The 23,692-nt window shown below is 42.7% G+C and overlaps 1 protein-coding gene across 1 annotated transcript in view; it reads left to right on the top strand.

Annotated features, from left to right (window-relative positions):
- Positions 1-23,692, top strand: part of LOC147700310 (uncharacterized) — a 429,112-nt gene that overhangs the window by 292,400 nt on the left and 113,020 nt on the right. Inside the window, 2 exon segments of the mRNA XM_086936302.1 lie at positions 11,324-11,407; positions 11,495-11,602. Of these exon segments, the coding sequence (XP_086792428.1) occupies positions 11,324-11,407; positions 11,495-11,602 (192 nt within the window).

Here is a 23,692-nt window from a genome sequence, read left to right as displayed (position 1 = left end):
TTGTCACAAGGTTATGGTTATTTTGTTTGTTTTACTTTCCCTCATTACATTAATATTTTTGTTTAATTGGATTCTTTTTTTTTTTTTGCAAACATTTTATTGAAGATTTTGACATAACTCCCACATACCTGGGAATCTTAAACGAAAAACATCTTCACAGTGGTTTCATTGCTAATACAATAGATGCTGGCACTTCCATGAGTACAGTTTCTGGCAGGTAATCAACTTAAATGTCAAACATGTAGATCTCGTGCATCAATTCGACCCCACTCCTGGTGTCACCCCTCGCCCGCTGCCCTCAGTTGTCCTCAGCTATCCGCCACTGCTCTCCAGAGGCCCACACATTGTCAAATTTCCTGATACAGCCCTTAGACTGATACACCAGTCAGAGGTAAAAGTAGATAGCACCTTACTCTCTATTTGTGGTAGTGTGGGCGAGCAGTAAGGCTTTATCAGAGGTAATGTTAAGCATTTGTAGTACACAATCCGCAAATGATGTCACACACTCAAAGACTGAAATCAGACCAATTTGTTTTGTATAAAAATATTGTTTAGTTATTTTATTTCTAGAACCAAGCCAAGCCTGGCACAGGTAAGTGAAATAATCACTTTGCAAAATCTTATGCAGTGTATTACAATTGAATGTAGGTTCAAATGAAGTTGATTGAAATACAGGTAAGTCAAAATGTTGAAATTACTTTTTAGTTACTTTACAGATTGCTTGGCACGTTACTTTTCAGATTACTTTTTAACTAACTTTTTCTACTCAGTGTGATGTAAATAGATATCACACTAGGACATTTCCTAGAGAAAAAGGTAAGTAAATCAGTTTTTGTACAGTTGCAGTTTTTCAGATTTTCATGCAAATCAACTCCATACACAGAACATTTTTCAAGGCAAACAGTCAATGTATTCCTATGGAGAGAAAGGTAGGTACTTTGTTGTGGGAGTTGGTATTCTGGGTTTTGGAACCAGAGCTCCCCCAGGGTCAATGATGCACCCTTGAAAAACCCTCAGTCACACTAGAGCAACCAGTTGCAGAGTGCTGAGGCCCAATGTTATCCAATGGGGGAAAGGCGGCCTCCGGTTGGTGGCTGCTCCAGAGCAGGCCTCAAGTTAGTGGGAGCAAAGCTCCTGGTGTTAGGCTCAGGGCAAAAGGAATCTGAGGTAGCACACAAGGTGCACCCGCAGGGGCGGCTGGGTGCATGATGCTGTTTTGGCTTCGGAGGGCCTGTTATTTTCAATGGGGATTGCCAGTCTTGTTTTTTAGCTGCAGGCTCAGTCCAGGAAGACTTTTGGGAGGAATGAACGGTTGGGTAGATAAGTTGGAGGGATCTGGGAGGTAGGTACACATTGGCTTCTCTTCTCCAGAGTGCCGGGCGGCTGGATGCAGGGGAGTCTTTTGAGGTCTGATTTCACCTTACTGGGTGACTCTCATTTGGGGGTTCCCCGCACAGGGCTTTTAGGCGATGTCGGGGAGTCCTGGAAGGGTCAACCCACGGTGTACTCAGACTCTAGAGTGTTGGGGGACCTCGCTGGGACTGATGGGCCACTTGAACTTGGCCGAAGGCGACAGTTGCAAGGGTGCAATGGTGGATCCAGGCATCAAGTTTCTTTGTCCTCCGCAGGCTCAGAGTCTGTCTTGGGATTTTCTTTTGAACAGCGCTGCTATTCACAGGAGATCCGCTCTTTCTTGAAGGCAGTCAGTCCTCCCAGGGTTCTCGAGGTCGCTGGCTGCAGGACAAGGTGACTTTTGGTGCAGGATCTCTGGAAACTGCAGATGGGACGGTAGGGCTGGGGCCAAGTCAGTTGTTCTTTGCAGTCTCCTCTGCTGGGCGTCTTCTTTCATCCTTCCTCCTAGGTTGCGGGAATCTGCCTTCTTGGTTCAGGGCTGCCCCCTAAATACTGTATTTAGGGGGCGTTTTAGGGGTCTCAAGGTCAGTAGCCAATGGTCTACTGACCTTAGAGTGACTACACCCTTAGTGTTCTCACCCCACGTGGGGGAGTGTGCACAATCCCTAACCCTGATTGGGGAGAGTCTGCCGTCTGCAAGATGGCGGGCACTGAAGAGTGGGCTTCACCTCGCCTCTTCCACCTGAGGGGTGGATTTTTTGTTTTGTTTTTTGTGTTGCGGAGTTTTATATAGAGCAAACTTGACCCGAATCGGGTATCAGAGCACTTTACATAGCACCAGTTACGTTGCATGAGGACACACATTCATTTTTGTTAGGCACAGGGAGATTAAGTGATTTGCCAAGAATCACAGGATGTTTAGCGTTGTTACCGAGAATCGAACCCAGATCCCCAGGTCCGAGGTCGAGCGCCCTAGCCTTTGGGCACCCCTTCTAGGCTGGCAAATTTTTCCCACCTGTCTTATGGCCAAAAAATATGGGAGACAGGAAGAGGGCCTGCTCCTGATAGCAGGAGAGGGTGGGGGTCGCATTATACAGGCGGCAAGGCCTTTGAAGCTCCCATGCCACATATGGCTCTTCCTGGGCTAGGGGAAGTGTGACCATCTCTGCCCAGGAAAGGCTTTGTTCCTGGGCTCAGGGAGTGAAGGCTCCCACCCCAGGGGTCCAGAAACATGTCTTGTGGTTGAAGGTTGGTCTGTACCAGTCAGGGGACCCACCAGAGGCTGGTCGTTTTTCAGGGGACTGCATTAAAATGCCCTCTGAGTACATTTCTCATTACATCCCACACTGGCATCAGTGTGGGTTTAATGTGCTGAGAAGTTTGATACCAAACTTCTCAGTAAAGCCATTATGGCGTTGTGGAGTTTATAATGACAAACTCCCAGCACCATATACTCTCAATGGTATTACTTACCTTGCAATGTCTAAGAATTGGTGTAGACACTGTAGGGGTACAGGTCATATGCACCTGTACCCTCACCCCTGGTATAGTGCACCCAGCTAGGGGTGGTGGCTTACCTATGCCAGGGCAGTGGGTTGTAGGCATGGCACACAGGGATGGCTGCCATGTCGCCTCTTCACTTTGTTCTGCACCAAAACACGCAGCATGCAATGGCAGTGTGTGTGTGTAAAGGTACAGGGCCTCTAAGGGTGGCACAATAAGGGCTGCAGCCCTTAGAGGACTGACATGTGGCCAATTGGGGGTACAAGGTACAGTTTTGGGAAAGAACACAGGCCCTGGGGACCTGATTGACAGGGACACAGGGCAAATCAAGTCAAAGTGTCTCAGTAGTCTGGAAAAAAGTGGAGGGTTACTGCAACAGAAACCAAACTTCCTACTCTGGCCCATTGGCTAGTGATTCCTCCCCTCCCAAAAACACAAAGATGGTATAAAAATGGCACCCCTGGCACACAGTCCACAGATCACTACTTGATTGGAAAGAAGACAGAAGAAGGACTACCTTGCTGCTCTCTGGACCCAACAATGAGAATCTGCGCTGTAGACTGGACTGCACATGTTGAACCCTCAAAGAAGACCGTGTCTTCTGTACCAACTTGTGGAAAAGAGCTCACCTTGTGCCATAACAGAAGAAAGATGGGTGTTGAAAGTCTGATTGTGTTGACGTGGACGGTTGATGAGTATCCTTTAGATGGTTCTCTCTTTCGTCTAGAAAGGTTTGTAGATCACTGTATTTGTTGAAGATGTGGTGTTTGCCATCAACAAGGTCCTTGCATTTTGCAGGGCTTATGAAACTGAAAATTCACATTCCTAAGACTGGGCCTGTGGGCAAGGAACGCTTTCATAGTTTCCATGGTGGATTTGGAATAGCCTAGCGAAATGAATATTTTGAGGTGCCGCTGCTGCCAAGGGGGTCACCTTACCTGCATGCCATAGCTGCAGGGCTGCTGCTCTTTGTCCTGTCTTCCTCCCGCCGCCGCTGCAGACTCCAACGCGGCCGCCGAGCGGAGGGAGACTCCATATCCCAGCTGCCCCAGAACCGGAAGTGACGGCGGAGCGCCAGGAGGCGTCCTTAAAACCACAGACGGCCCCGGTGGAGCGGGTGCCGCTGCTGCCAAGGGGGTCACCTTACCTGCATGCCATAGCTGCAGGGCTGCTGCTCTTTGTCCTGTCTCCCTCCCGCCGCCGCTGCAGACTCCATCCCAGCTGCCCCAGAACCGGAAGTGACGGCGGAGCGCCAGGAGGCGTCCTTAAAACCACAGACGGCCCCAGCGTCGCGGAAGCGCGCGGGAGCGCCCGGGGCTAAGCCCGGGCAAAGGGCGGGCCCTCTACGGCCCTCAGAGGTCCAGAAGAGGACAGGACGGGCCATCCCACTTGACTTTTTCATAAGAGGAGGTACTGAGATGCTTCTTACCTATTGACTATTTTTGCGTTTCCATTACTATTGTAGTAATTATGTCCCTCTGGGAGGAGCTCAACGCCTTGTGTGGCACAAAGTACGTTCCAGATGCTTTAACCCCTCCCATTAAGGGCACTAACTCTGATATTTCTAATGGCATTCCACGGGACCTAGCTTCACCTTTAAATAAAGACCAAATTCTAGTAAACGCATTGCCCCTGGATCCTAATACTAGAGGGAAGCATAACAGCGAAATTGTCAATAAGAACTACGTCACTATCAAAAATATGTGCACCAGCCCAAGATCATCCCCCTCTAACCTAATAACATCAATGGAGGACATGGCTGTGGACAAAATAGACGACCCTGTATTGTCCCCCCAATTGCCATTACTGGCCCTAATTGAGCAACTGTTATTATCTGTTATTTCACCTTTGGTTATTAAAATTAACGACTTGGGGGACAGGTTGACTAGCATTGAGGAAATAATTAAAAAGAATTCTCCTCCAACCAATATAATGGCAACATCTGTCTGCCCTAATCATCCCATCGCCCCCGAAAAGCTTAAGTCTGTTATATGTAAAAATGGTGAAATTCAATTACAGCCTCTCAATATACCTACCCCAACTGGCCCTACAGTGACATTAAGATCTGAACTAATTACTCATACAGTGGCTAGAGCCGCTCCGGTAAGAATGCCACGTATTAATTTACCCCCTGAAGCCGCACCATACATGACTGTCCTCTCTGGGGTCCCTGCACTTAGTCAGGGAACACACGAATCACAACAGGACCTGCTAAATAAGGTCATTTTTTGGCTACAGAACAATAGACCTTTGCCACCTGAGTTAGATGGTGGAATACTGAGTGTTAGGAGGGTGGGGTGGTTAGGTACGCTGCCCAAAGACATTGCTGGGGACCTGGTGCTAATTAAATTTAAGAACAGGAATATCGTCCCCTACCTACGATTTTGTCAGCCCAAAGAAAGATTTGGCCCCATTTGCATTTGGGACTTGCATGGTTTTTACCCGAGCCTCCCACACATCCCGTTACAAAGACCAACGGTAAGGAAATACAACTCCTGGGGAAGGGGATCTTGTGCTCCTAGTGCAACTAACCTTCTAGCCTCCAATAGATTTGAACTTTTGCCCAGAAATTGTATCTTTAAGACCCCACCACAAAGAGGCCACTTACGAGTTTGTGTTTAATTGACAGGGCAGTATGTAACCAATAAGCAAACTACTGATAGAGGTTTGCCTGATGCTCTTCCCCGGCTCCTTAGTTTGTATGTATGACTCTTTTTGTTTTTAGAGTTGTCTTACTGATATTGAAACGTTTCCATATTGATTAGCTGATCCGTCATACCTATTTAATCTTGTTTTTAATAGCCGATATTAACTTTGTAATGAAATGTTAATGTGTTTATTCATGTATTGTTGCTGCTTTTATGATTTTTAAACTAAAATCGAATAAAGCTAATCTGAACTGAATATTTTGTGGCCGTTCCAGGAGATGTGATTGTTTTTACACATGTTGGAGAGTATTAACTCCGTATGCTGATATCTCAGCTGGTGGCAGACAATTTAACACCTTGACTGCTAAGGCAATTCCCGCTGGGTGCTGAGCTTATATGAATACCATTGTTTCATGACGAGCTCAGCTCGTCATAAGCACACGACCAGTGTACTGCATGACGAGCTGAGCTCGTCATGAGCAGCGAAGGGGTTAACATGTAATATTCTTGTTAGGGGGCTTGAATGATGGGACATGGGGGCCCCTTTTTAGTTCAAAATCTTTTTGGAAGTTTAGGCCAGTCACTTAAGGTATCTAATCCTCCAAGAAATTCAAACAAGAGATCGAGGAGTCCTCTGCATTTTAAAGATTGAACAACAGTGATTTATTTGAACTTTACACAGAGATTATCCTGAGCAATTGTACAAACGATCAACTGTCCACAAGTAGGCTGTTGTAGGTAAGCTCTCCTCTTTATTTTCAATCTTGCAGCACATCCAAGGTGATATTGTAGTCCGTCTTATTCATGACCCATGAGGAGGACTCTCCTTGGAGCATTACGAAACGACGGGTTTGTATATTTCATATGGAATACTGGATTGATATACATGGTGGCCACAGGTGCTCGGAGATGCAGGGATAATTGGTCTCCTTAACATATGGAGCAACTACACTTTTTTTTTTGAAAACACTGAATTTGCCTGTGATACACATCACAGACAAAACACATGCTGGCTGACTACATTATCAGTGTTTGGAAGTTTACAAGACTGAGAAGAAGACTTAATATGATATCACCTTGGATGTGTTGCAAGATTGAAAATAAAGAGAAGAGCATATATACAACAGCCTATTTGTGGACATTTGTATACTGGAAAATTGCTCAGGATAAACTTTCTGTATCTTTTTGAGGCTTTGCCTCCGCTATGGAAACGTTGAGTGGCTATTTTGCTGTTTTTTGAGCAAATTTGAAACTGGTCATAATAACTTACAAATACAATTTTGTGCAGAGGTCAACCAATCCACCTTTCTATTGCATTATTTATTTTAACTTTGAACAAACATCTTGGCTTTCCCTCAAAAGATTCTTGTTGTTTTTGTGTCTATCTTAAGATAAAACTATCATCTATTCTTATAAATTGGTGTCTGAATTTTACTGAGTTGCATTTCTTACTTATTGACTGTTTTGGTATGTCTAAATGCTTTACACTTGTTCCTTTGATTAAGCCAGACTGCTTTGTGTCACAGCTACCCGGGACTGAGCTAAAAGTTTTATTAAAGAACCTAACTGGACCTGACACATTCTTATGTGGGGAGGTCACCCAACCACACTAAATAATCCACTTTCTTACAAAAAATAAAATACTAATGGCCCCCAAACCAAGGGAGTGTTTTCATATGTTGTGGGGATAATTTTTTTTTTTTACTGCCCCTTACACCTGCTAGGATTTACCAGGCAGTGACGAACAGTAAAAAACAAGAAAAAAAGCCATCCAATTGCCCATTTTAAATAGAGCGTACAGCCAGGTGACTTACCGCACCCAGAGAAAGGTTTACATTGACGGAGTAAATTTTACTTTGTGGGAGTAAACCTGGTAATCCACCCACCTGTAAATCGGTGGGCGGGCCAAGAGTTTGTCAGAGATGGTACTTTGTTGCTGTTGCAACAGAGTACCCTCTCAGCCACATTCTAAATCAACCCTAAATTATTGTTGATTGTGGAAGCAGTTGATCTGGTGGGAGAATTTGTCTTTGATAGAAATTATTTTATCCAGTGAAGAAGGCGAGAATTATAATTGCAGCTGATGAACATGAAAAGGCTTTGGCGAAGTAAACAATGTTTAAGTGTCTAGTGAAAAGGTAATTTAGCAAATAATAAATCAGCCTAAAGCACTGGGTGATTAGGAGTGTAAAGGCCTCGAAAAACCATAAAAATGACTTAATAATCTACTCAACCTAATTATAATGCTCTTGATCCATAAACTGGGTTCATATTATGTGATCCTGGGCAAATATTTTAAGTCACTAAGCTGCCATTTTCATCTTTATCATATATGAGATCACCTTCAGATGCGTGAGTTCAGCATGCCTGTTGTATAAAAATGAACACTTTTGTTTGATTTATTAGACTAATCTTTTGCCCCATATACGATACAGGTCTTGCGGCATGTAGGATACATATGACAGCTGCTCAGTTCATTAACCGCAGTCATCAGGGCACGGGCAGGAATGTTTCTCAAATCATTTTTTAAAACTACCACTTTTAATAAATTCATATTTGAAGCATGACGTTGTAGTACACTTATTTGCAGTCAGCAGATTTTCCATTGAAATGGCCACAGCATTTCCGACTGACGTGGTTTTACTGATAAAACTATGTAGTGTATAATGTTTAGAAATAGTTTCAGCAAATATTTGTCATTTGCACATTGCCAAGTAGTGTTCTGATTTGTTTTGCTCCTCTTTAAATCTTCTTTTGCATCACACTTCTGAATTTCAAAAAGCATTCTTTTGTAATTCCTGATATATTTAGACATTTTGAGTTCACAAGCTGTTTGAATACTGTGTGTTAGAGAATAACTTGACATCTTACAGCCTTTTATATCACAATGATTGTCAGTCAGCGGACTTGACAAAAACCTTTCACTGTAATAAGAGAAAGAAAAGTAAACATTATTTTCCATGGTAAGAAACAAAACAATTAGTAAACAAGCATTAGAAATGCAATAGGTCTTGCATTTGTTTGAGTTAGAGCTATTGGCATAGCTGAACAGCTACCGGACAGAAATTGCCACTTTGCGGGTGCCGAACAACGCATTGCTCCATGAAACTGCCTGAAAGCCTTAAACGGTGTTGATAGCCTACAAAATAAAAAGGCAGATCAGGTTGACCATGAGGAACCACGGAGGTATTGGGATGAACAACGCAAGCCAACAATGAGTGAAATCACCTGGGCGTGACCCAAGCACACAAAGACGAGAGAATCAGATCCAATGCACCAATAAAAACCTCGTATTTCTAAATGATACATCAACGAACAAATGGCAATTCATGGGCATGCCAAAAGCTGATACAGGCGATAACAATTGGTCTTGCAGACAACGCATGCGCGCTGCCTAGGCTCGACTTAAAAAAGACAAACTGACATTTAACCTCTGACCTTGAACAGACCGCAAATGTGTCGAGATAAGGCGTCTTTACTGCTCATTCACTTTCTGAATGAGCAGAACACCTGTTCCTTCCACCTTGAGTTCACTCGCCAGAACAGGCGAGACGAGTAGGTGCTAAAAATAGTTCTACCTGAAAATCTGACTCGCCAATGCAAGTGGTCATGTAGATTTTTCGAGGCCTGGTGTGCCGAGTATTTCCAAACAGAACACCTCTCTTCTTTTCTCAAAGTTATGCCAACTTACCAACAACTGAGAAAATTATGTTTTAAACCTTTAGCAGACTGCTGATATCTGCAGTTTGTGGTTACATTAATAGTCCTGTAGTAATTTTACCCAGTGTGTATTATCTTTTTTTACATGAGTTTCCTGTTTTGCAGTGAGTGGATTTTGAATAATGCAGTGGTTGTAATGGGATTTTATTATCAAGTTTAACAGATTGGGTAAATAAAAAGCAAATACTGTCCCTGAATCAAAAAGTATTCATCAAAGGTCTAGGAACTTCCACAAACATCGTAATACTATCAATATTAATGAATAAGGCAAGTTTAGCAAAGCAGCCTTTGTATTTTTGTTTTGTTGATTTTAAATCGGCTTTGATTGTGTCAATAGACAACTGTTGTGGAAAAAACTAAATGATCCCGAAATTCCAGACTCATTATTTAAACTGATCCAATTTTTGTATACTGATACCTGGGTCAGGGTGAGTATTGGTGGATGGTCAGATGCTAACAAAAGAAATACCTACGACTGGAGGACTAAAACAAGGGTGCGTTCTGGCCCCTCTGCCTTTTAATTTATTCTTAGTAGATCTCTCTACCGTACTGAATGAAGTAAATGCTCACCCGCTTAGGCTAGCAGACAAGCAAATATCCAATTTGCTGTATGCAGATGATGTTATACTTTTAAGTCAAACTAAAGTGGGGTTGCAACGGTTGCTTGATCGTATATCAATGTATGCAAAAGAAAATGATATAGTAAAAAATTAAGCAAATACCAAAGTAATGGTTGTTACAAAAAACACACGACTTAAATATAAATACAAATGGTTGTTGGAAGAAACTCAATTAGAACAAGTTGTATCCTATAAATATCTTGGTGTTATATTTAATGATAGTGGAAATTTTCTTTTTCAAAAACAAGATATCTCGAGAAAAGCAAATACTTTGATCGCAGCATTTAGAATCTTACAGAAAGCTATAAGTGACTGTCTTATCATAATTATTACCTACTCTTACATACGGTGAGGTATTAAATGGAAAAGATGCGGAGATCATTAATAACGCAGTTGCTAAAACGTATAAAATACAATTTTCCCTGCCGAACAATACCTCGCAAGCACAAGTGCAGCTGCAATTCAGGTAAAATAACCAGCTTCACACAAGGAAAGGGCAAGCGCTTAAAGTTTGGAACCGAATAAAAAACGACCAAGGAAATCAAATGTCTCAGCTGCTATGGCAAGAAGTAAAAGACAATAGGAAACTGCAGGTCTGGTCCTACTTAAATACAGCGGTAGAAGAATTTGGCGTAACACCGATTTGGGTGAATACAATTACCTAGGAAAGCTTAAAAAAACAATCAATAAAATTACTACTCCTCTTTCCCTGACAAAAGATAAAGATATTTTTGTAAAAAGAAAACATGCATGGCCAATGATAAATGGTTTCAGGAAAAAAAGGTCCAAGAATATCTTGAAACATCATGGTCACAGAAAAACAAACATATCTTTATCAAAGCACGATTTGGCCTATTGCCTGGATTATGTCATTTACCTACGTGGAAAAAAACAGAAGAGAATACCCAATGTAGGTTATGTAAATCCGGTCAAGAGAACATTATACATTTGTGTCTTTGTCCCGAAATAGAAAATGAAAGGAAAATTACTGAAGATATATTTATGAATTCTGCATTTGTAAAAATGTTGTGTACTGTTGGAAAAAAATTGGAGGAATATAATTTGAACTGCCAATCGATTGATTCTGAAAATATACTGCATATCTTAACTTATTAAGTTTAAGATATGATAACAATCATATCTTTTTATTCCATTTAAATATTTTATATTTGATGACGATTTTAGAAATTTTTGTAAGATTTTAATTAATCAAACAAATAAATAAACTTGAAACTTGAACTTAATGGGAAATTGATTTTATAGGCGAGTAGGTTTCTCCTGCCTCAAAACGATGCAAGTAAAATAGGTTAGTCTCTCTTCTATAGCCTTCAGTTGTGGTTGTCTGCTCATCCATCATGGGTTCAATTTTCCTGAACACAGGTTTAGTCACTAAGGCATGAATTGCAGGTTTCATCCACTTATTGACAGTGCTCTGCTGAGATTTTATAAAATAAATCCTGTCCGTTTTCTTTCGTTCAGGTGTTCCAGTTGCTAAGCAGAGTTTTACAGATGACAATAAATCACTTTACCAACCTGAGACGGAGGACGTAGAAGAAAATACAGGTTAAGCATATGAGACATTTTACACTAAGTGATATTTCTTTCCAGGCGCCTTTATTGCTAAAGATTTTTTTGTCATGTCTTTTAAAGGAATGACTATCATCGAATGTATCATTCCATCAGACATCAAAGAGGAAGCAGAGACTAGCTTTATGGACCAACTAAACTCTAAGATTGAAGGAGGCATCACTCATCTAGGTGAGTAAATAGCACCGCCTTATAAAGATATGCAAGAAGCCTCCAGTAACCCTACTGTATAATAGTGTATGTTCTATATTCATTAGCAGTCTACTCTTCCATTGCCACTTGATCTTGCCTGGCCACTTGTTATTGGTTGTTTTGTTTGTTTTATTTTCCCTCATTGCGCTATCCTGTTTGTCTCGTTGGCTTATTAGGGAGATCAACTTTGACAGATGCATCCGCCACTATTGCCAATTATCCAGATTCCCATTGCGTTTATTCATCAATAATTAATATTGTTTGTTTCTGTATTTAAATTTGAGCAAGTTAAATAAATTATTGCGATTCAGAGGAGGAAAAAATGCAGCCCTGCAGCTCATGTTTATTTTTGGGATTTATAAAGCAGGTTGCATCAATTTTTAAATGTTACCTCTTTCTAATTAGCTTTCCTGCATAAACAATGCCTTTAGGGCTCTTTTTGTAAGAACAAAACCTCCACATTGTTTCCTAATAATGGAGAGCTAGAGGTCAAAAGGTTGCAAGATTGAATAGAACACACCCTTCAAGAGAACAGAACAGGTGGCTTTTCAATGTCATCTGTAGGATAGAAGAGAAATCCAAAGATTAGTTGCAACTCATGTAAAAAATGCATTTTGAGCCTTCACAGCCTAAATTGTGGTTCTTCTATGTACAGCGGGTTTCTGCTTCTAAAACATCACTATAGTGAGTAGCTTAGACAGTTAAGTAGGCTTAGTTTGGGTTTCAGTTTTATATATGATCTCTGATGGCTGGTGAGGTGTCAAAGTGGTTGATCGTAAATTAAATACTTTTATTCTAAGCCAATTTTTTCCGATTAAGGAAATGTTAAGAATGTTTTTCTTTGAGAAGCACTGTGCTCAAGGCTGCATCCTGTACATGCATCTTTAGCATTTTTCCAAGCTGAAAAAAATCATGTGTGCTCACTAAGCATAGAAGTAATTGTTTTACGCTTTACCATTTTAAATTGGATGTTTTTCCTATGAGTAGCCAAAGTAGGCTGCTTAGGATTGGTGTGATGTGGTCAGATGTTTTATATGAAGTAATTCTGGCTATGGGTTGTAATATGGCCTGAAGATGGGTGACTGTGGATTGAGGTATGGATGGCACTGTTAGTATCCTGGCAAGAGATGAGAGAAGTTTGGCTACAGCTCGCAGGTGTGCAATCAAAATCAGAAGTTTGTTTTGTTTTTGTGACAATGAAGGTGAAAATAGTCAGGTTTCCAATATTGGTGATGTGAGGAATCAGTAAAGTGTGGAATCCTTTTTCAAACATTAACATTTGGGGTGGCAGGCTCCTACTGCCTCCAGATCAAAAATCGCTTTTGTGGTCAGCTTGGATCTGCTCTTTATTAATGTATGTGGTTGCGTGCGGAATGTTTAACAATATCCACTTGTTGAAGGGGCAGGAGGCTTCGAAAAACGACTTGTGCTGTGAATATGTTTGCTCGTTACTTTTGAAGCCATGTTATGAGGTCATAAACTACACCGGTGTTCTCATTATATCGGAGCTTTTATTATAGCCTCTTTGATTGTTACATCAGGGTTCAGGTTCAGTCAAGTGCCTGGTTTTGCAAACTTCCTGTACATGGACATACATCGGCTGGAATTAGCCTGGAAGTGTTAGTTCTAGGATGGGGATTCCAGTGAGTGTGCGCACCTAGAAACGTACATATTTAAGGGTTTCCACCAACTCTACTCCAGTCTCTTTCCACACTGGAAAGAGGCAAGGGCAGGAGTAAACTTTTTTTCCCAGGGTGGGGAAAGAATGGGTTGTAGGGAATGTTAATTTTAAATCACTGCTGATTTTCAGCATTCATATATGCTCACGTGGTATTCACAAACTTTTGCTTGGATTATAGTTTCCAGGCCGACTTCTGTGAATTCCTTAAAGTCGTGAAATATACAGCAATACAAAGACATATCTGTGGTTAATCTTTGAATGATTGAATATTTTATTTTGTATTGCACAGTTACTTAAAACCATTTGTAATATGACTTACATAACATTTTAAAAGAAGATTAGAACAACAATTGTTTAAAAGAAAGACATTCTTATAAAAATCAGTTTACAGACAACAGTATCAATACCGAATAAGAAGATATATTATATACTTTTATAAATCGGAAAATGATTGTCAGTTCAACCTTTTTGCAAATTTGATGCAGGTAACCTAGTAAGAAGTTATGTTATGTATATTGGTAAAATTATTTAAAAATTGTCGGTTCAACCTTTTTGCAGATTTGATACTGGTACTGAGATGTAATTATAATAAAAAAACGGCGTCTTTTCGATCGAATCTTTTGTGACTTTAATTAAGAATGGGCCTTAATTCATTTTTTGTTGCTCTTAATGGTTTTACAGTGATTGTCCATTATTAATCGTTTTAAAACATATTGGTGTGCATCAAACACACTTTACTAAAGAAGGGCACATGAAATAACATTAAGGCTGCACAATCGTGTAGCAAAACATTTGTTTCCAATTGACACTATTTTTATGCACCTTTTTTTATTTTGAAATCAAATAATCACCAATCTTGCTTTCTTGCTTATGCATGTGTTTGCATATAAAAAGGAATCATTCTTGAAGCAATTTAAATAGCCTCAAATTGTTATATTATGCTAGCATGTGCACATATTTTTATGCATGGAACCTCTGGCCGTAATGCAAGCTGAGCTCACTTCTCACTCAATTGCCTTTGAGTGTTTAACCTAATAGAAAAGGCTTTAGTATTAATGAATAATATATATAAGTTTGAACAATGTCTACAAGTTTGAACAACTTTTAATTCTCATCTTTAGTAGCAGACAATACTCTTACACAGATTCACACTGTTAATGTAAACAGGCAGAAAAAGGGCTTGTGCTGCAGTGGGGTTGTGCCTGCTTGCCCAGTGGAGAAAGTAAATGTGAAATCTTGATGCTCTTCAGCCCAAACAATATTCCCTGGGCATCGGGCAGTAGGGATGCCACACCTCTGAAGTGATAAATTGGTTGGACTTTGATCTCTCTACTGAATGTCCAGGTGAAAGTGTGTTGGTAATGGGTCTATAATAGGAGATTGGAATTAAGTTATGTTTGTCTGTGATATATCTATATGGCAGTTTTCTACAAATTACGTCGAATTCTATTGATGGGGGCACTGATTTAAAAAACAAACCACGAAGCACATTTTTAAAAACACATGGAAATCTGGCTTAATTATGCTCACTTGTCAAAATAATATAGTTGCCAGGTTTGGGGTGTTTTGTGATCAGTGGGAAGTACCCTGTGCTGATAAGATAAAAGTGTTGTTAATTGTAGAAGGAGCTGATCTTATGGACATTAAAATAGGCTAATTTGTCTTTGGTAGAAATTATTTTATCTGAGAAGAAAGATATAATTCCATTACATTACTTTTGGCAAAGTGAGCCGTGTTTAAGCGCTTAGTGAAAAAAGTAATTTAGCAGCGAGTGAATCTGTCTAAAGCACTGGGGACTTAGAAGTGTGCAAACTCTAGAGCTCTCTTCTTTGTCATTGAGCGAACAAAGGCTAACACTGTTCCATGCATTGCTCTTGTAGATGTAGATGAAGCAGTATTAATTTGCCAACAACTGAGTAAATGATGCTGTTATAATCCTTTAGCAGACTACTGTAATCTGTTGAATAGTTTCAGTGATAGTCTTTGAGTGTTGCCAGTCTGAGTGTGATATCTGCTTTCAGCGGTTCATTCCAGATTTCAGGTAAATGGATCTGGAAATGCCCGCTTCAAAATGATATGCAAGGGACCTCTGCTGTCTCTAAAATAGACTAGTCCTTTGTAGGAAAGTGCCCTTTTTGCTTGGTTGTCCCCTAACTTTATGCCAGATACCTGATACACTTTGACTGAGTGTGCCCTGGGTCCCTGTCAATCAGGTACCCAGGGCCTGTGTTCTTTCTCTAACCTGTACCATAGTTTCCACAATTGACACAATCCTGGCCTACCTTTAAGTACCTTGTAAGGGTTAACTATGGTACCAAGGGCATAGTAGCCAGGGAAAGACCTCTGGGGCTGAAGCATGTGTTATGCCAGCCTCAGGGACCTCTCACCACAAACATGCACCACTGCAATTGCAGCCTGCTTGTTAAGGTGCAGCTATAAGTGAAGAGTCGACATGACACACATCCGTTTTCAGTGCCTGCTATCTTGCTGATGATTGGGTGCATCCCACAAACAGGGTTAGGGAATGTGTACTACTACCTTATGTGGGGTGAGCACACCTAGCGTGTAGTCACCCTAAGGTCAGTAGTCCATTGGCTACTACCTTGAGAACCCTAAAACGCCCCCTAAATACAGTATTTAGAGGGCAGCCCTGAACCCAGGCCTGGAGAATTGATGACCAAAATGATTGGAACCCAACGACGTTGCAGCAGTGAGGTCCCAATTGACTTGGTCCCAGCCTTACCGACCTACCTGCAGCTCCAAAACCCCTGCAAAGAAAACAATGGCTTCAAAAAGGACCAGCAACCTTCACACTTGGTGAGGACTGATCCCTGCTTCAATAAAGACCCAAGACTCCCGAGGACAGCAGCCCTGTCCACGGAAGATCAAGGCCCTGCAAAACCAAGATACCCTGCTCCAGGACTTGCCTCGGCACCCGCCGTCCACGACCTATGCCCAGACCGCCAAATCATCGAGGGGTGTTGCCTCCAAGGTCCTGTGTCAACACCTGCAGCCTCTTCCCGACGACCCCCCTCATCTGTGACCTTCCAGTAAGGAGGAAACCCGATGCCAGAAGGCCGCCCTGCTGCCTCCTGCCCTGTGTCCTGACGATTAGTTCCAAAGGTGTTTTGACGTCCTCCTGGATCTGAAGTTACTTAGATGGCTGTTGGTTTCCCTCATGTGGCTTCCTGACGGACTCCTGCAGCTCGGGACCGATTTTGAGAAAAGCCTCTGGCGCCCGACATTGTGTAAGCACTCTGCCCTCGGCTGCCCCTTTGCGGCTGGTGGTGCAGTTTTGGTGCTGCCTTGGGTCCTCCTTTGCCCTCACCTGCACCGCAAAAAATCTTCATCCTAGCCCGGTTGGCCTGCCCGTGAGCAGCCTCAATACACGTTGCCCCTAGCCCCATTGGCCAGCATTGGCCCTGGTACTGAATTTTGCACTCTGCATCCAACCGCCACAGTGCCGCTGGCGGTGCATTCTCAGTGCAGAACTGAGTGTTGCTGAAACCTGGTTCAGCACCCAAAAGATATTTGCTGTAAACTGTTTTACTTTCCTTCAATTGCTAACTTTGTTTTTCCCATAGTATTGCATGGTGGGTTCTTCTCTGAAACATGTTGACTCGTCTTATATTACAACAAAGTAAACTGTTTACTGATGTACTGCAATGCCTAAAAGGTGTTATTAGTTTGTTTTGCACTGTTAGAATAGTAACAGATTTTCTATACAGTAATTTGTATGCTTATACAAAACCAGTACACACCTTATTTTGAAAAGTATTATTGTTTTGAAAGTATCACTTATCTGCTACTAAATAAATTTTGGTTCTAGTAATAAGTAATAACAAGCATTTACAATGCAATAGGTTTCTGATTTATTCAACTTCAGCTATTGGCATTGCTAAATATTGCAACACCAATTGCAACATAAGTCTATAAATTGTAGGGCAAAATAATTTTTTTTTTTTTTTTTTAGCAATGGTGGCATGCTGCGCTTTAGATGAATATGTTTAAAAGTAAAGTGCGCCATACTGCTATTGCTACAATAGTTAATTGTGGTTGCGTTAACAATTGATGTGTGCACTGATGGTAGGTGGTGTGTGTGTGTGTCTGTAGAAATTGTGCACTGATGGCTGGTGGTGTGTGTGCCTGGTGGAACCATCCACTGACGGCTGGTGGTGTGTGTGCCTGGTGAAAGCGTGCACTGACGGCTCGTGGTGTGTGTGTGTGTGTGTGTGTGCTTGGTGAAAGCGTGCACTGACGACTGGTGGTGTTTGTGCCCGGTGAAATCGTGCACTGATGACTGATGGTGTCTGTGCTTGGTGAAAGTGTGCATTGGCGGTGTGGTTCTGTGTGTGGTTGTATGTGTGTGGTTTTATGTGTGTGGTTGTATGTGTGTGGTTGTATGTGTGTGGTTGTGTGTGTGGTTGTGTGTGTGGTTGTGTTGTGTTTGTGTGTGTGTGGTTGTGTGTGTGTGGGGCGGGTGAGGGGGCAGATAAGCGTAATGTTGTCTGCCTGTGTGTGGAAGACAGCTCTGCCCGTGATGTGAAGAAAGCCGCCAGGAAGAGGAGGCGCCTTCAGAAGAGGAGCAAGAAGACATATTTCCTTTAAAAAATAAAAAGAATCGCGCCTGCGAGTGTTGCGCGCGCGCCACTGCAAGGCATATGTTTTCAATTATCGCCCCCTTGTCTGGGTACGATAATTGAACACATATGGGCTTTGGTGCGCGTAACAGACACCAATATGGCCATGGGCGGAGCAACGCGGCTGCCCATGGCCTATTGCGTGTTCTGTTAAAAAACAACACGCACGCAAAACCCAATCAAAATGGACCATAGGAAATGAACACGCACGAGCGTGTGGAATTTCCAGGTCCATTTTGAAAACCCAGAGAAAAGGACTCTGGCTGCGCGAACACTGCTGTGCAGTGTACGCTAGGTCGAGACCTAAAAATAACAAAGTAACAACTTTTTGTACAAACAATTGGCCTGCAATTCATTCTTTGAGTGTGTGACCTCATTTCTTGCCTGAGTGTGTCAAACAAATGCTTAACACTACCCTCTGATAAGCCTATTTATGGCAGCCTGCTTATCCATCGTGAGTTCACAGGATTGGTCAATATGGCCCTGCTGTGTTCCAAGGTTGAGAGGAGCCTGTCATGATCAATTATAGTATTATGCAAAAGAAACAATTGATGGACTGAATGCTGGTCAATGCAAACATTCAGCCCCAGTCACAAGGATCTGGGTTTAATCCATCATTCTTTTGCTCACCACAACACCCCAGTTTAACCCAGCCATATGCAAATCAGTCTTGCATCTGTTCCTTGTGGTAATAGTCCAGCCCGAACTGCCAAGCCAGGTCATCCCTGGACCAGAAATAAGCATCCTGGGACCGGTTTCAGGGCATCATCCTTCATCAGCCAGGCTAGCTTGAATCCACTGGTGTAGTGAGCACAGGACCCATGTTTGGGCATACCCTTCCCACTTAGGGCAACACATGCGAAAGAAACAATTGATGGACGGAATGGTGGACAATGCGACAATTCACACCCAGTCACAAGGATCTGGGTTTTATCCATCATTCTTTTGCTCACCACTTCACACCCGTTCGGACCTGGCTTGGCAGTTCAGGCTGGACTGTTCTCATTGGGCGCAGGGTCAAGACTGATTTGGATATGGCTGGGTCCAAACTGGAATGGCATGGTGAGCCAGAAACAATGGATTTAGGCCTAGATCTCTGTACTGGGGTGAATTTATGACATTGTTTTGCATTCTGTCCATCAATTGTTCTTTTTGATTTGCCACCCCGAGTGGGACGGGTATGCCCAGACTTGGGTCCCGTGCTCTCCATGCCACTGGAGTCAAGCTATCCTGGCTGATGAGGGATGAAACACCGAAACCGGTCCTAGGATGCTTGTTTCCAGTCCAGGGAGGACCTGGCCTGGCAGTTCGGGCTGGCTGGGTTTAAACTGGAATGGCATAAAAACTATGGATTTAAGCCCAGATCTCTGTACTGTAGTGAATGTATGACATTGTTCTGCATTCTGTCTATCAATTGTTCTTTTTGCAATTATAATATTAGCCAAAGAGATTGAGGTCACTGGTTTAATTAAGGCTTGATCATTACAATATTGCCTACTCCGGGAGCCAAAAAGACCTTGTAAATTTTCAGTCTTTCCAAAAGGCAGAGACCCTGCTTCATTCTCAAGCAATGGAATAACAATTTTTCCTGGTCTGCCAATGGCACAGAGAATTACATTCAAACTTCTATGTTTTGTCATCCAGCAATAGGAGAGACACAGACCTAAAAATGTACTGATCCACTGCACACCCAACTGTTACCTGAGGTCTAGCAAGTCAAACCGATGTATAAGTCAGATACAACTAAGAACAGAAAGAGGGAGATCAGTGTTTCTTTCTAGATTGCTGAACTCTGATCACATTATTTGTAGAAGTCATTAAACCTCACAACCTGGCTGTCTTACAGCAAAAGAAGGGAAACCTGCAAATCTGCAGAGGCTTTGATATTTCTCCATTTTCATGATTGCTCGCAGCAGTGCCCAATCACCTTTCGCTGGCGAGCACTCTGTGAGCCTGAATTCTTCTGGCAATCATTGAGCAAAAGAAATGTATTTTGCAATCAGCGGGCAGCCAGGCTTATTTTATACGTGCATAGGTCTCGGTGAGCTGGCGTTGTCAAGATCATTTTAAAATGATGTTGTCAGGGGGAGAGGGAGACTTTGAATGTGAGCAGCGGCGGGACCTCCTTCAACCAGTATAAAGTTAGAAGTGCAATGTTCATAGTCCAAGCTCCTGTCCACTAGTAAGGGAACCCCTGGACTCTTTACGAGGTATATCAGATTTTTGATATATCACATAGCCATCTTCCTACATTTCTTCATATTGATTTTGAAAGAAGCAAGAGACTATCAGCTGCCTTTCCTGTTTCCACAACTACTGCCTATTTTGCATGCGGCTGCTTTCAGCTGTTTTAAGGTCTTGCACTTCCATGGCCAGTTACCTCGCCTTCAGTTGCATAGCCACTCATATGTTCCCCGGCATTACCCCCACTATGTGTACAGAACAAGGAAGCTAACCCACTTAATGTGTGTTACAAGATCACACTAATGTACCTCTGAGTAGCAGCACCTCAGAGCGATTTGGTTTATTTCACTAGAACCACCAATTTGTAAAGTGCTGAAAGCACATGGAAGTATTGTTCCAGTTCACAATGTGTTTAATGCGAAATATTAATGACTCTTAGGTATAGTTTACACATTTGAAGGACCTATACTGTCACTTTCGGCAAATAAATATTGTGATTAAATACTGGCATATTCGTACATACACTTTCAGACCCCTCTGGTACACGTACATTATTCTTTTGCTAAGTTATATGTGCTTTAGGTTTTTTTTGTGTTTATGTAGTGCAAACGTGACCCAAAGTGTTTGTGCAAATATGAATAAAGATAGAGCAGATGGAGAAAGGTATGTTTTTATTAAGGAATTGAGATGCTGGGTAAAGATAACAGTTTGTTGCCTTCACTGGATGGCCCCCTATATTTTTCCAAAGTAAACGGGGAAATGTGGATGTGCTAGACACCTATTTCTTTGCTTCAAAAACATTTTCTATTTATTGTCACTTTGGCAATTTGCACTATGAGCTTATACAACACCATTTATAAGGCATTCCAGAATCCTAACATCCAAGAACTGTTTTGACTAAATTGGAATGGAACATTGCAGAAAGTTATTTCAATTGTAAGAAATGCTGAACTTTTGGGCAGGTGTACAAAGCAGTTGTAAGTAAGTCTTGTGACGAACAATCGAGATAAAGTAGGTCATAAAAAGATTGGATGGATCGAATAATTTGCAATTGCTATACGTTATTGATGTTATATTATACCGTCTTTGTATAGCGTACATACACCAAAAAGGTTTCTTGATGCCGGGGTAGAGAGGAAGCAACATCTAGCCAGAATTTTAGCCATATGCTTGTTTAAATAGCCTAGGTTTTAGGAGCTTCCTAAAGCTCATATGATTTGCTGCCGATCAAATTTCAGACCATAGTGAGTTCCAGGTATGATGACCTATCACTGAAAGTCTTGCCCCTCCCAACCTCGTTCGCTTGAATTTGAAGGTTCATGTGGGCCGATCTGAGGTTACATTTCTGAGTATAGCTCTGGAGTCTCAAGGATATAAATGGGTGCTTTTGTTATGAATTGATTTAAAAATTATGCAGCCTGTTTTGAAAATGGTATGTTGAACTACAGGAGTCAATGCAGATTCTTCATCAGAAGTTTAATATGACAATGCCTGGGCTGTCGAAAGATTAGTCTCTCCGCTTGTTTTGCTCCATTTGAAGTCTGTGATTAAGGCCAATCAGAAGTCCCAGATAGAGGGCGTTTGCATCTGTGATCTCATGGATATTTTCTCATCAATTTGGATACCCAGACTTTTTACTGTTTTCTTGGATGGTGGGAGGGATTCCATCTCAGGCGGCCAATATGAGGGATTCCAGTGGTTAAGCTTGTTGTTTGTAACGACAATCTCTAATTTCTAATTTCTAATTTAAAACATTTCTAAGGCGCAGCGTACACCGTGCGGTTTCTTGGCGCTAGTGAGCAGAATCGGCAACTGAGGGAAAAGACAAGAGTGATAGGAATGAAGAGCTAAGCGGAGAAAGCCTGATTGAAAAGGAAAGTTTTTAAATCTTTACGAAAGGAGAGGTACTGGGTAGCAGAACGAAGATGGTCGGGGAGGGAGTTCCAAAATGTTGGGGCCAAGGTGGAGAAGTTGGCCCCACCCCACTTTTTACGTGTGAAGCGGGGGATCTGAAGAAGGGAGTTAGAGGAAGACCGGAGCTCTCTTGTGGGAACATAGGGTTTTATTAAGGAAGAGATAAAAACGGGGGCAGTGCCCTGACGGGCCTGGAAGACCATGCAGCCAGTCTTAAAAAGGGAACGTTCTTTTATGGGAAGCCAGTGAAGCTCCCTAAGAAGGGGGGTGGAATGGTGATAGCGTGGGAGGCCGTAAACCAGCCGGGCCGCCTGGTTCTGGATCGACTGGAGTCTTCGCAGACTGTATGCTGGAATGCCATGATAGAGGGCGTTGGCATAATCCAGCCTTGATATCACCAGGGCGGCCATGATAATCTTGAGTGCCTGAGGGGAGAAGAAGCGGGAAACAGAGCGGATGGTGCGGAGAGTGAGGAAACAAGAAGAGACCACGGAGCTGATTTGTGAGTGGAGAGTGAGCTGGTGATTCATTTTAACACCCAGTGTTTTGACCGTGGATGAGGGGGAAGGTGCGGGCCCAAGAGAAGGGGGCCAGAAGAGAGAGTTCCAGGGGCTGGATGAACCACCGGTGAGAACCAATTCGGTTTTATCCGGGTTCAACTTAAGATGGTTGTGGTTCATCCAGTCCCTGATGAATGTCATAGTAGACTGGAAGTTAGAGATAGAGAGGGGAGAAGAGGACAGATCAAAGATGAGCTGGAGATCATCCGCGTAGTTGTACACGGTGACCTCCAGCTGCTGGAGCGCGAAGATAAGGGGAAAGATATAGAGATTGAAAAGTAGGGGAGAGAGAGAGGATCCCTGGGGAACACCACAAGTGACAGGGAGGGGAGTGGTAGAGAAATTGCCTAGCCGCACTGCCTGGGTGCGGTCCCTCAGAAAGGAGGAGAGCCAAACCAGGGCTGATCCCCCGATTCCAGCCGCCCTGACACGGGACAGTAAGATGGTATGGTCCACCGTGTCAAAGGCGGCGGACAGGTCAAGGAGGACCAGTGCCTGGTGTTTGTTATCATCCATGCCCTTTCTGAGGTTATCTAGGACTGAGACCACAACCGATTCGGTCGAATGTCTGGGACGGAAACCGGCCTGGCGAGATGCCAGCCCCCCATTGGTCTCAATATGGGCGCTAAGTACCGCGGTGACGTGGCGTTCCATCACCTTGCCCAAAAAGGGCAGCAGGGAGATGGGGCGATAGTTGGCCGAGATGGAAGGGTCCGCGCCAGGTTTCTTCAAGATGGGTACTATCGTGGCTGCCTTTAGCGCAGGGGTCACTACACCCTGTGCTAGGGAGCTGTTGAGGAAGACGATGGGGGGTTCAAAACAGCAGGAGTAAATTTGCTGCAGGATACGTGCCGGACAGACATCCGCCGGGGACCCCGACTTCACTCTGGGAAGAATCTCCAGAAATGATTCCTGAGTAAGGGGGGGAATGGAGGTGAGAAAGCATTGAACGGTGGGGGGGGAAGGATCAACAAATGCAGGTGAGGGTGGTGGAATATTGGCCTTGATGGTAACGATTTTATCCAGGAAATAGGTGTTGAGTTGATCACAAAGAAGCTGGGAGGGAGGGATTTGGGATGAGGTTCGATCT

The sequence above is a fragment of the Lissotriton vulgaris genome, chromosome 8 (genome assembly GCF_964263255.1).
Source record: "Lissotriton vulgaris chromosome 8, aLisVul1.2, whole genome shotgun sequence".
In the NCBI taxonomy this organism is placed as follows: Eukaryota; Metazoa; Chordata; class Amphibia; order Caudata; family Salamandridae; genus Lissotriton; species Lissotriton vulgaris.
This window is presented reverse-complemented; position numbering and strand designations above follow the sequence as displayed.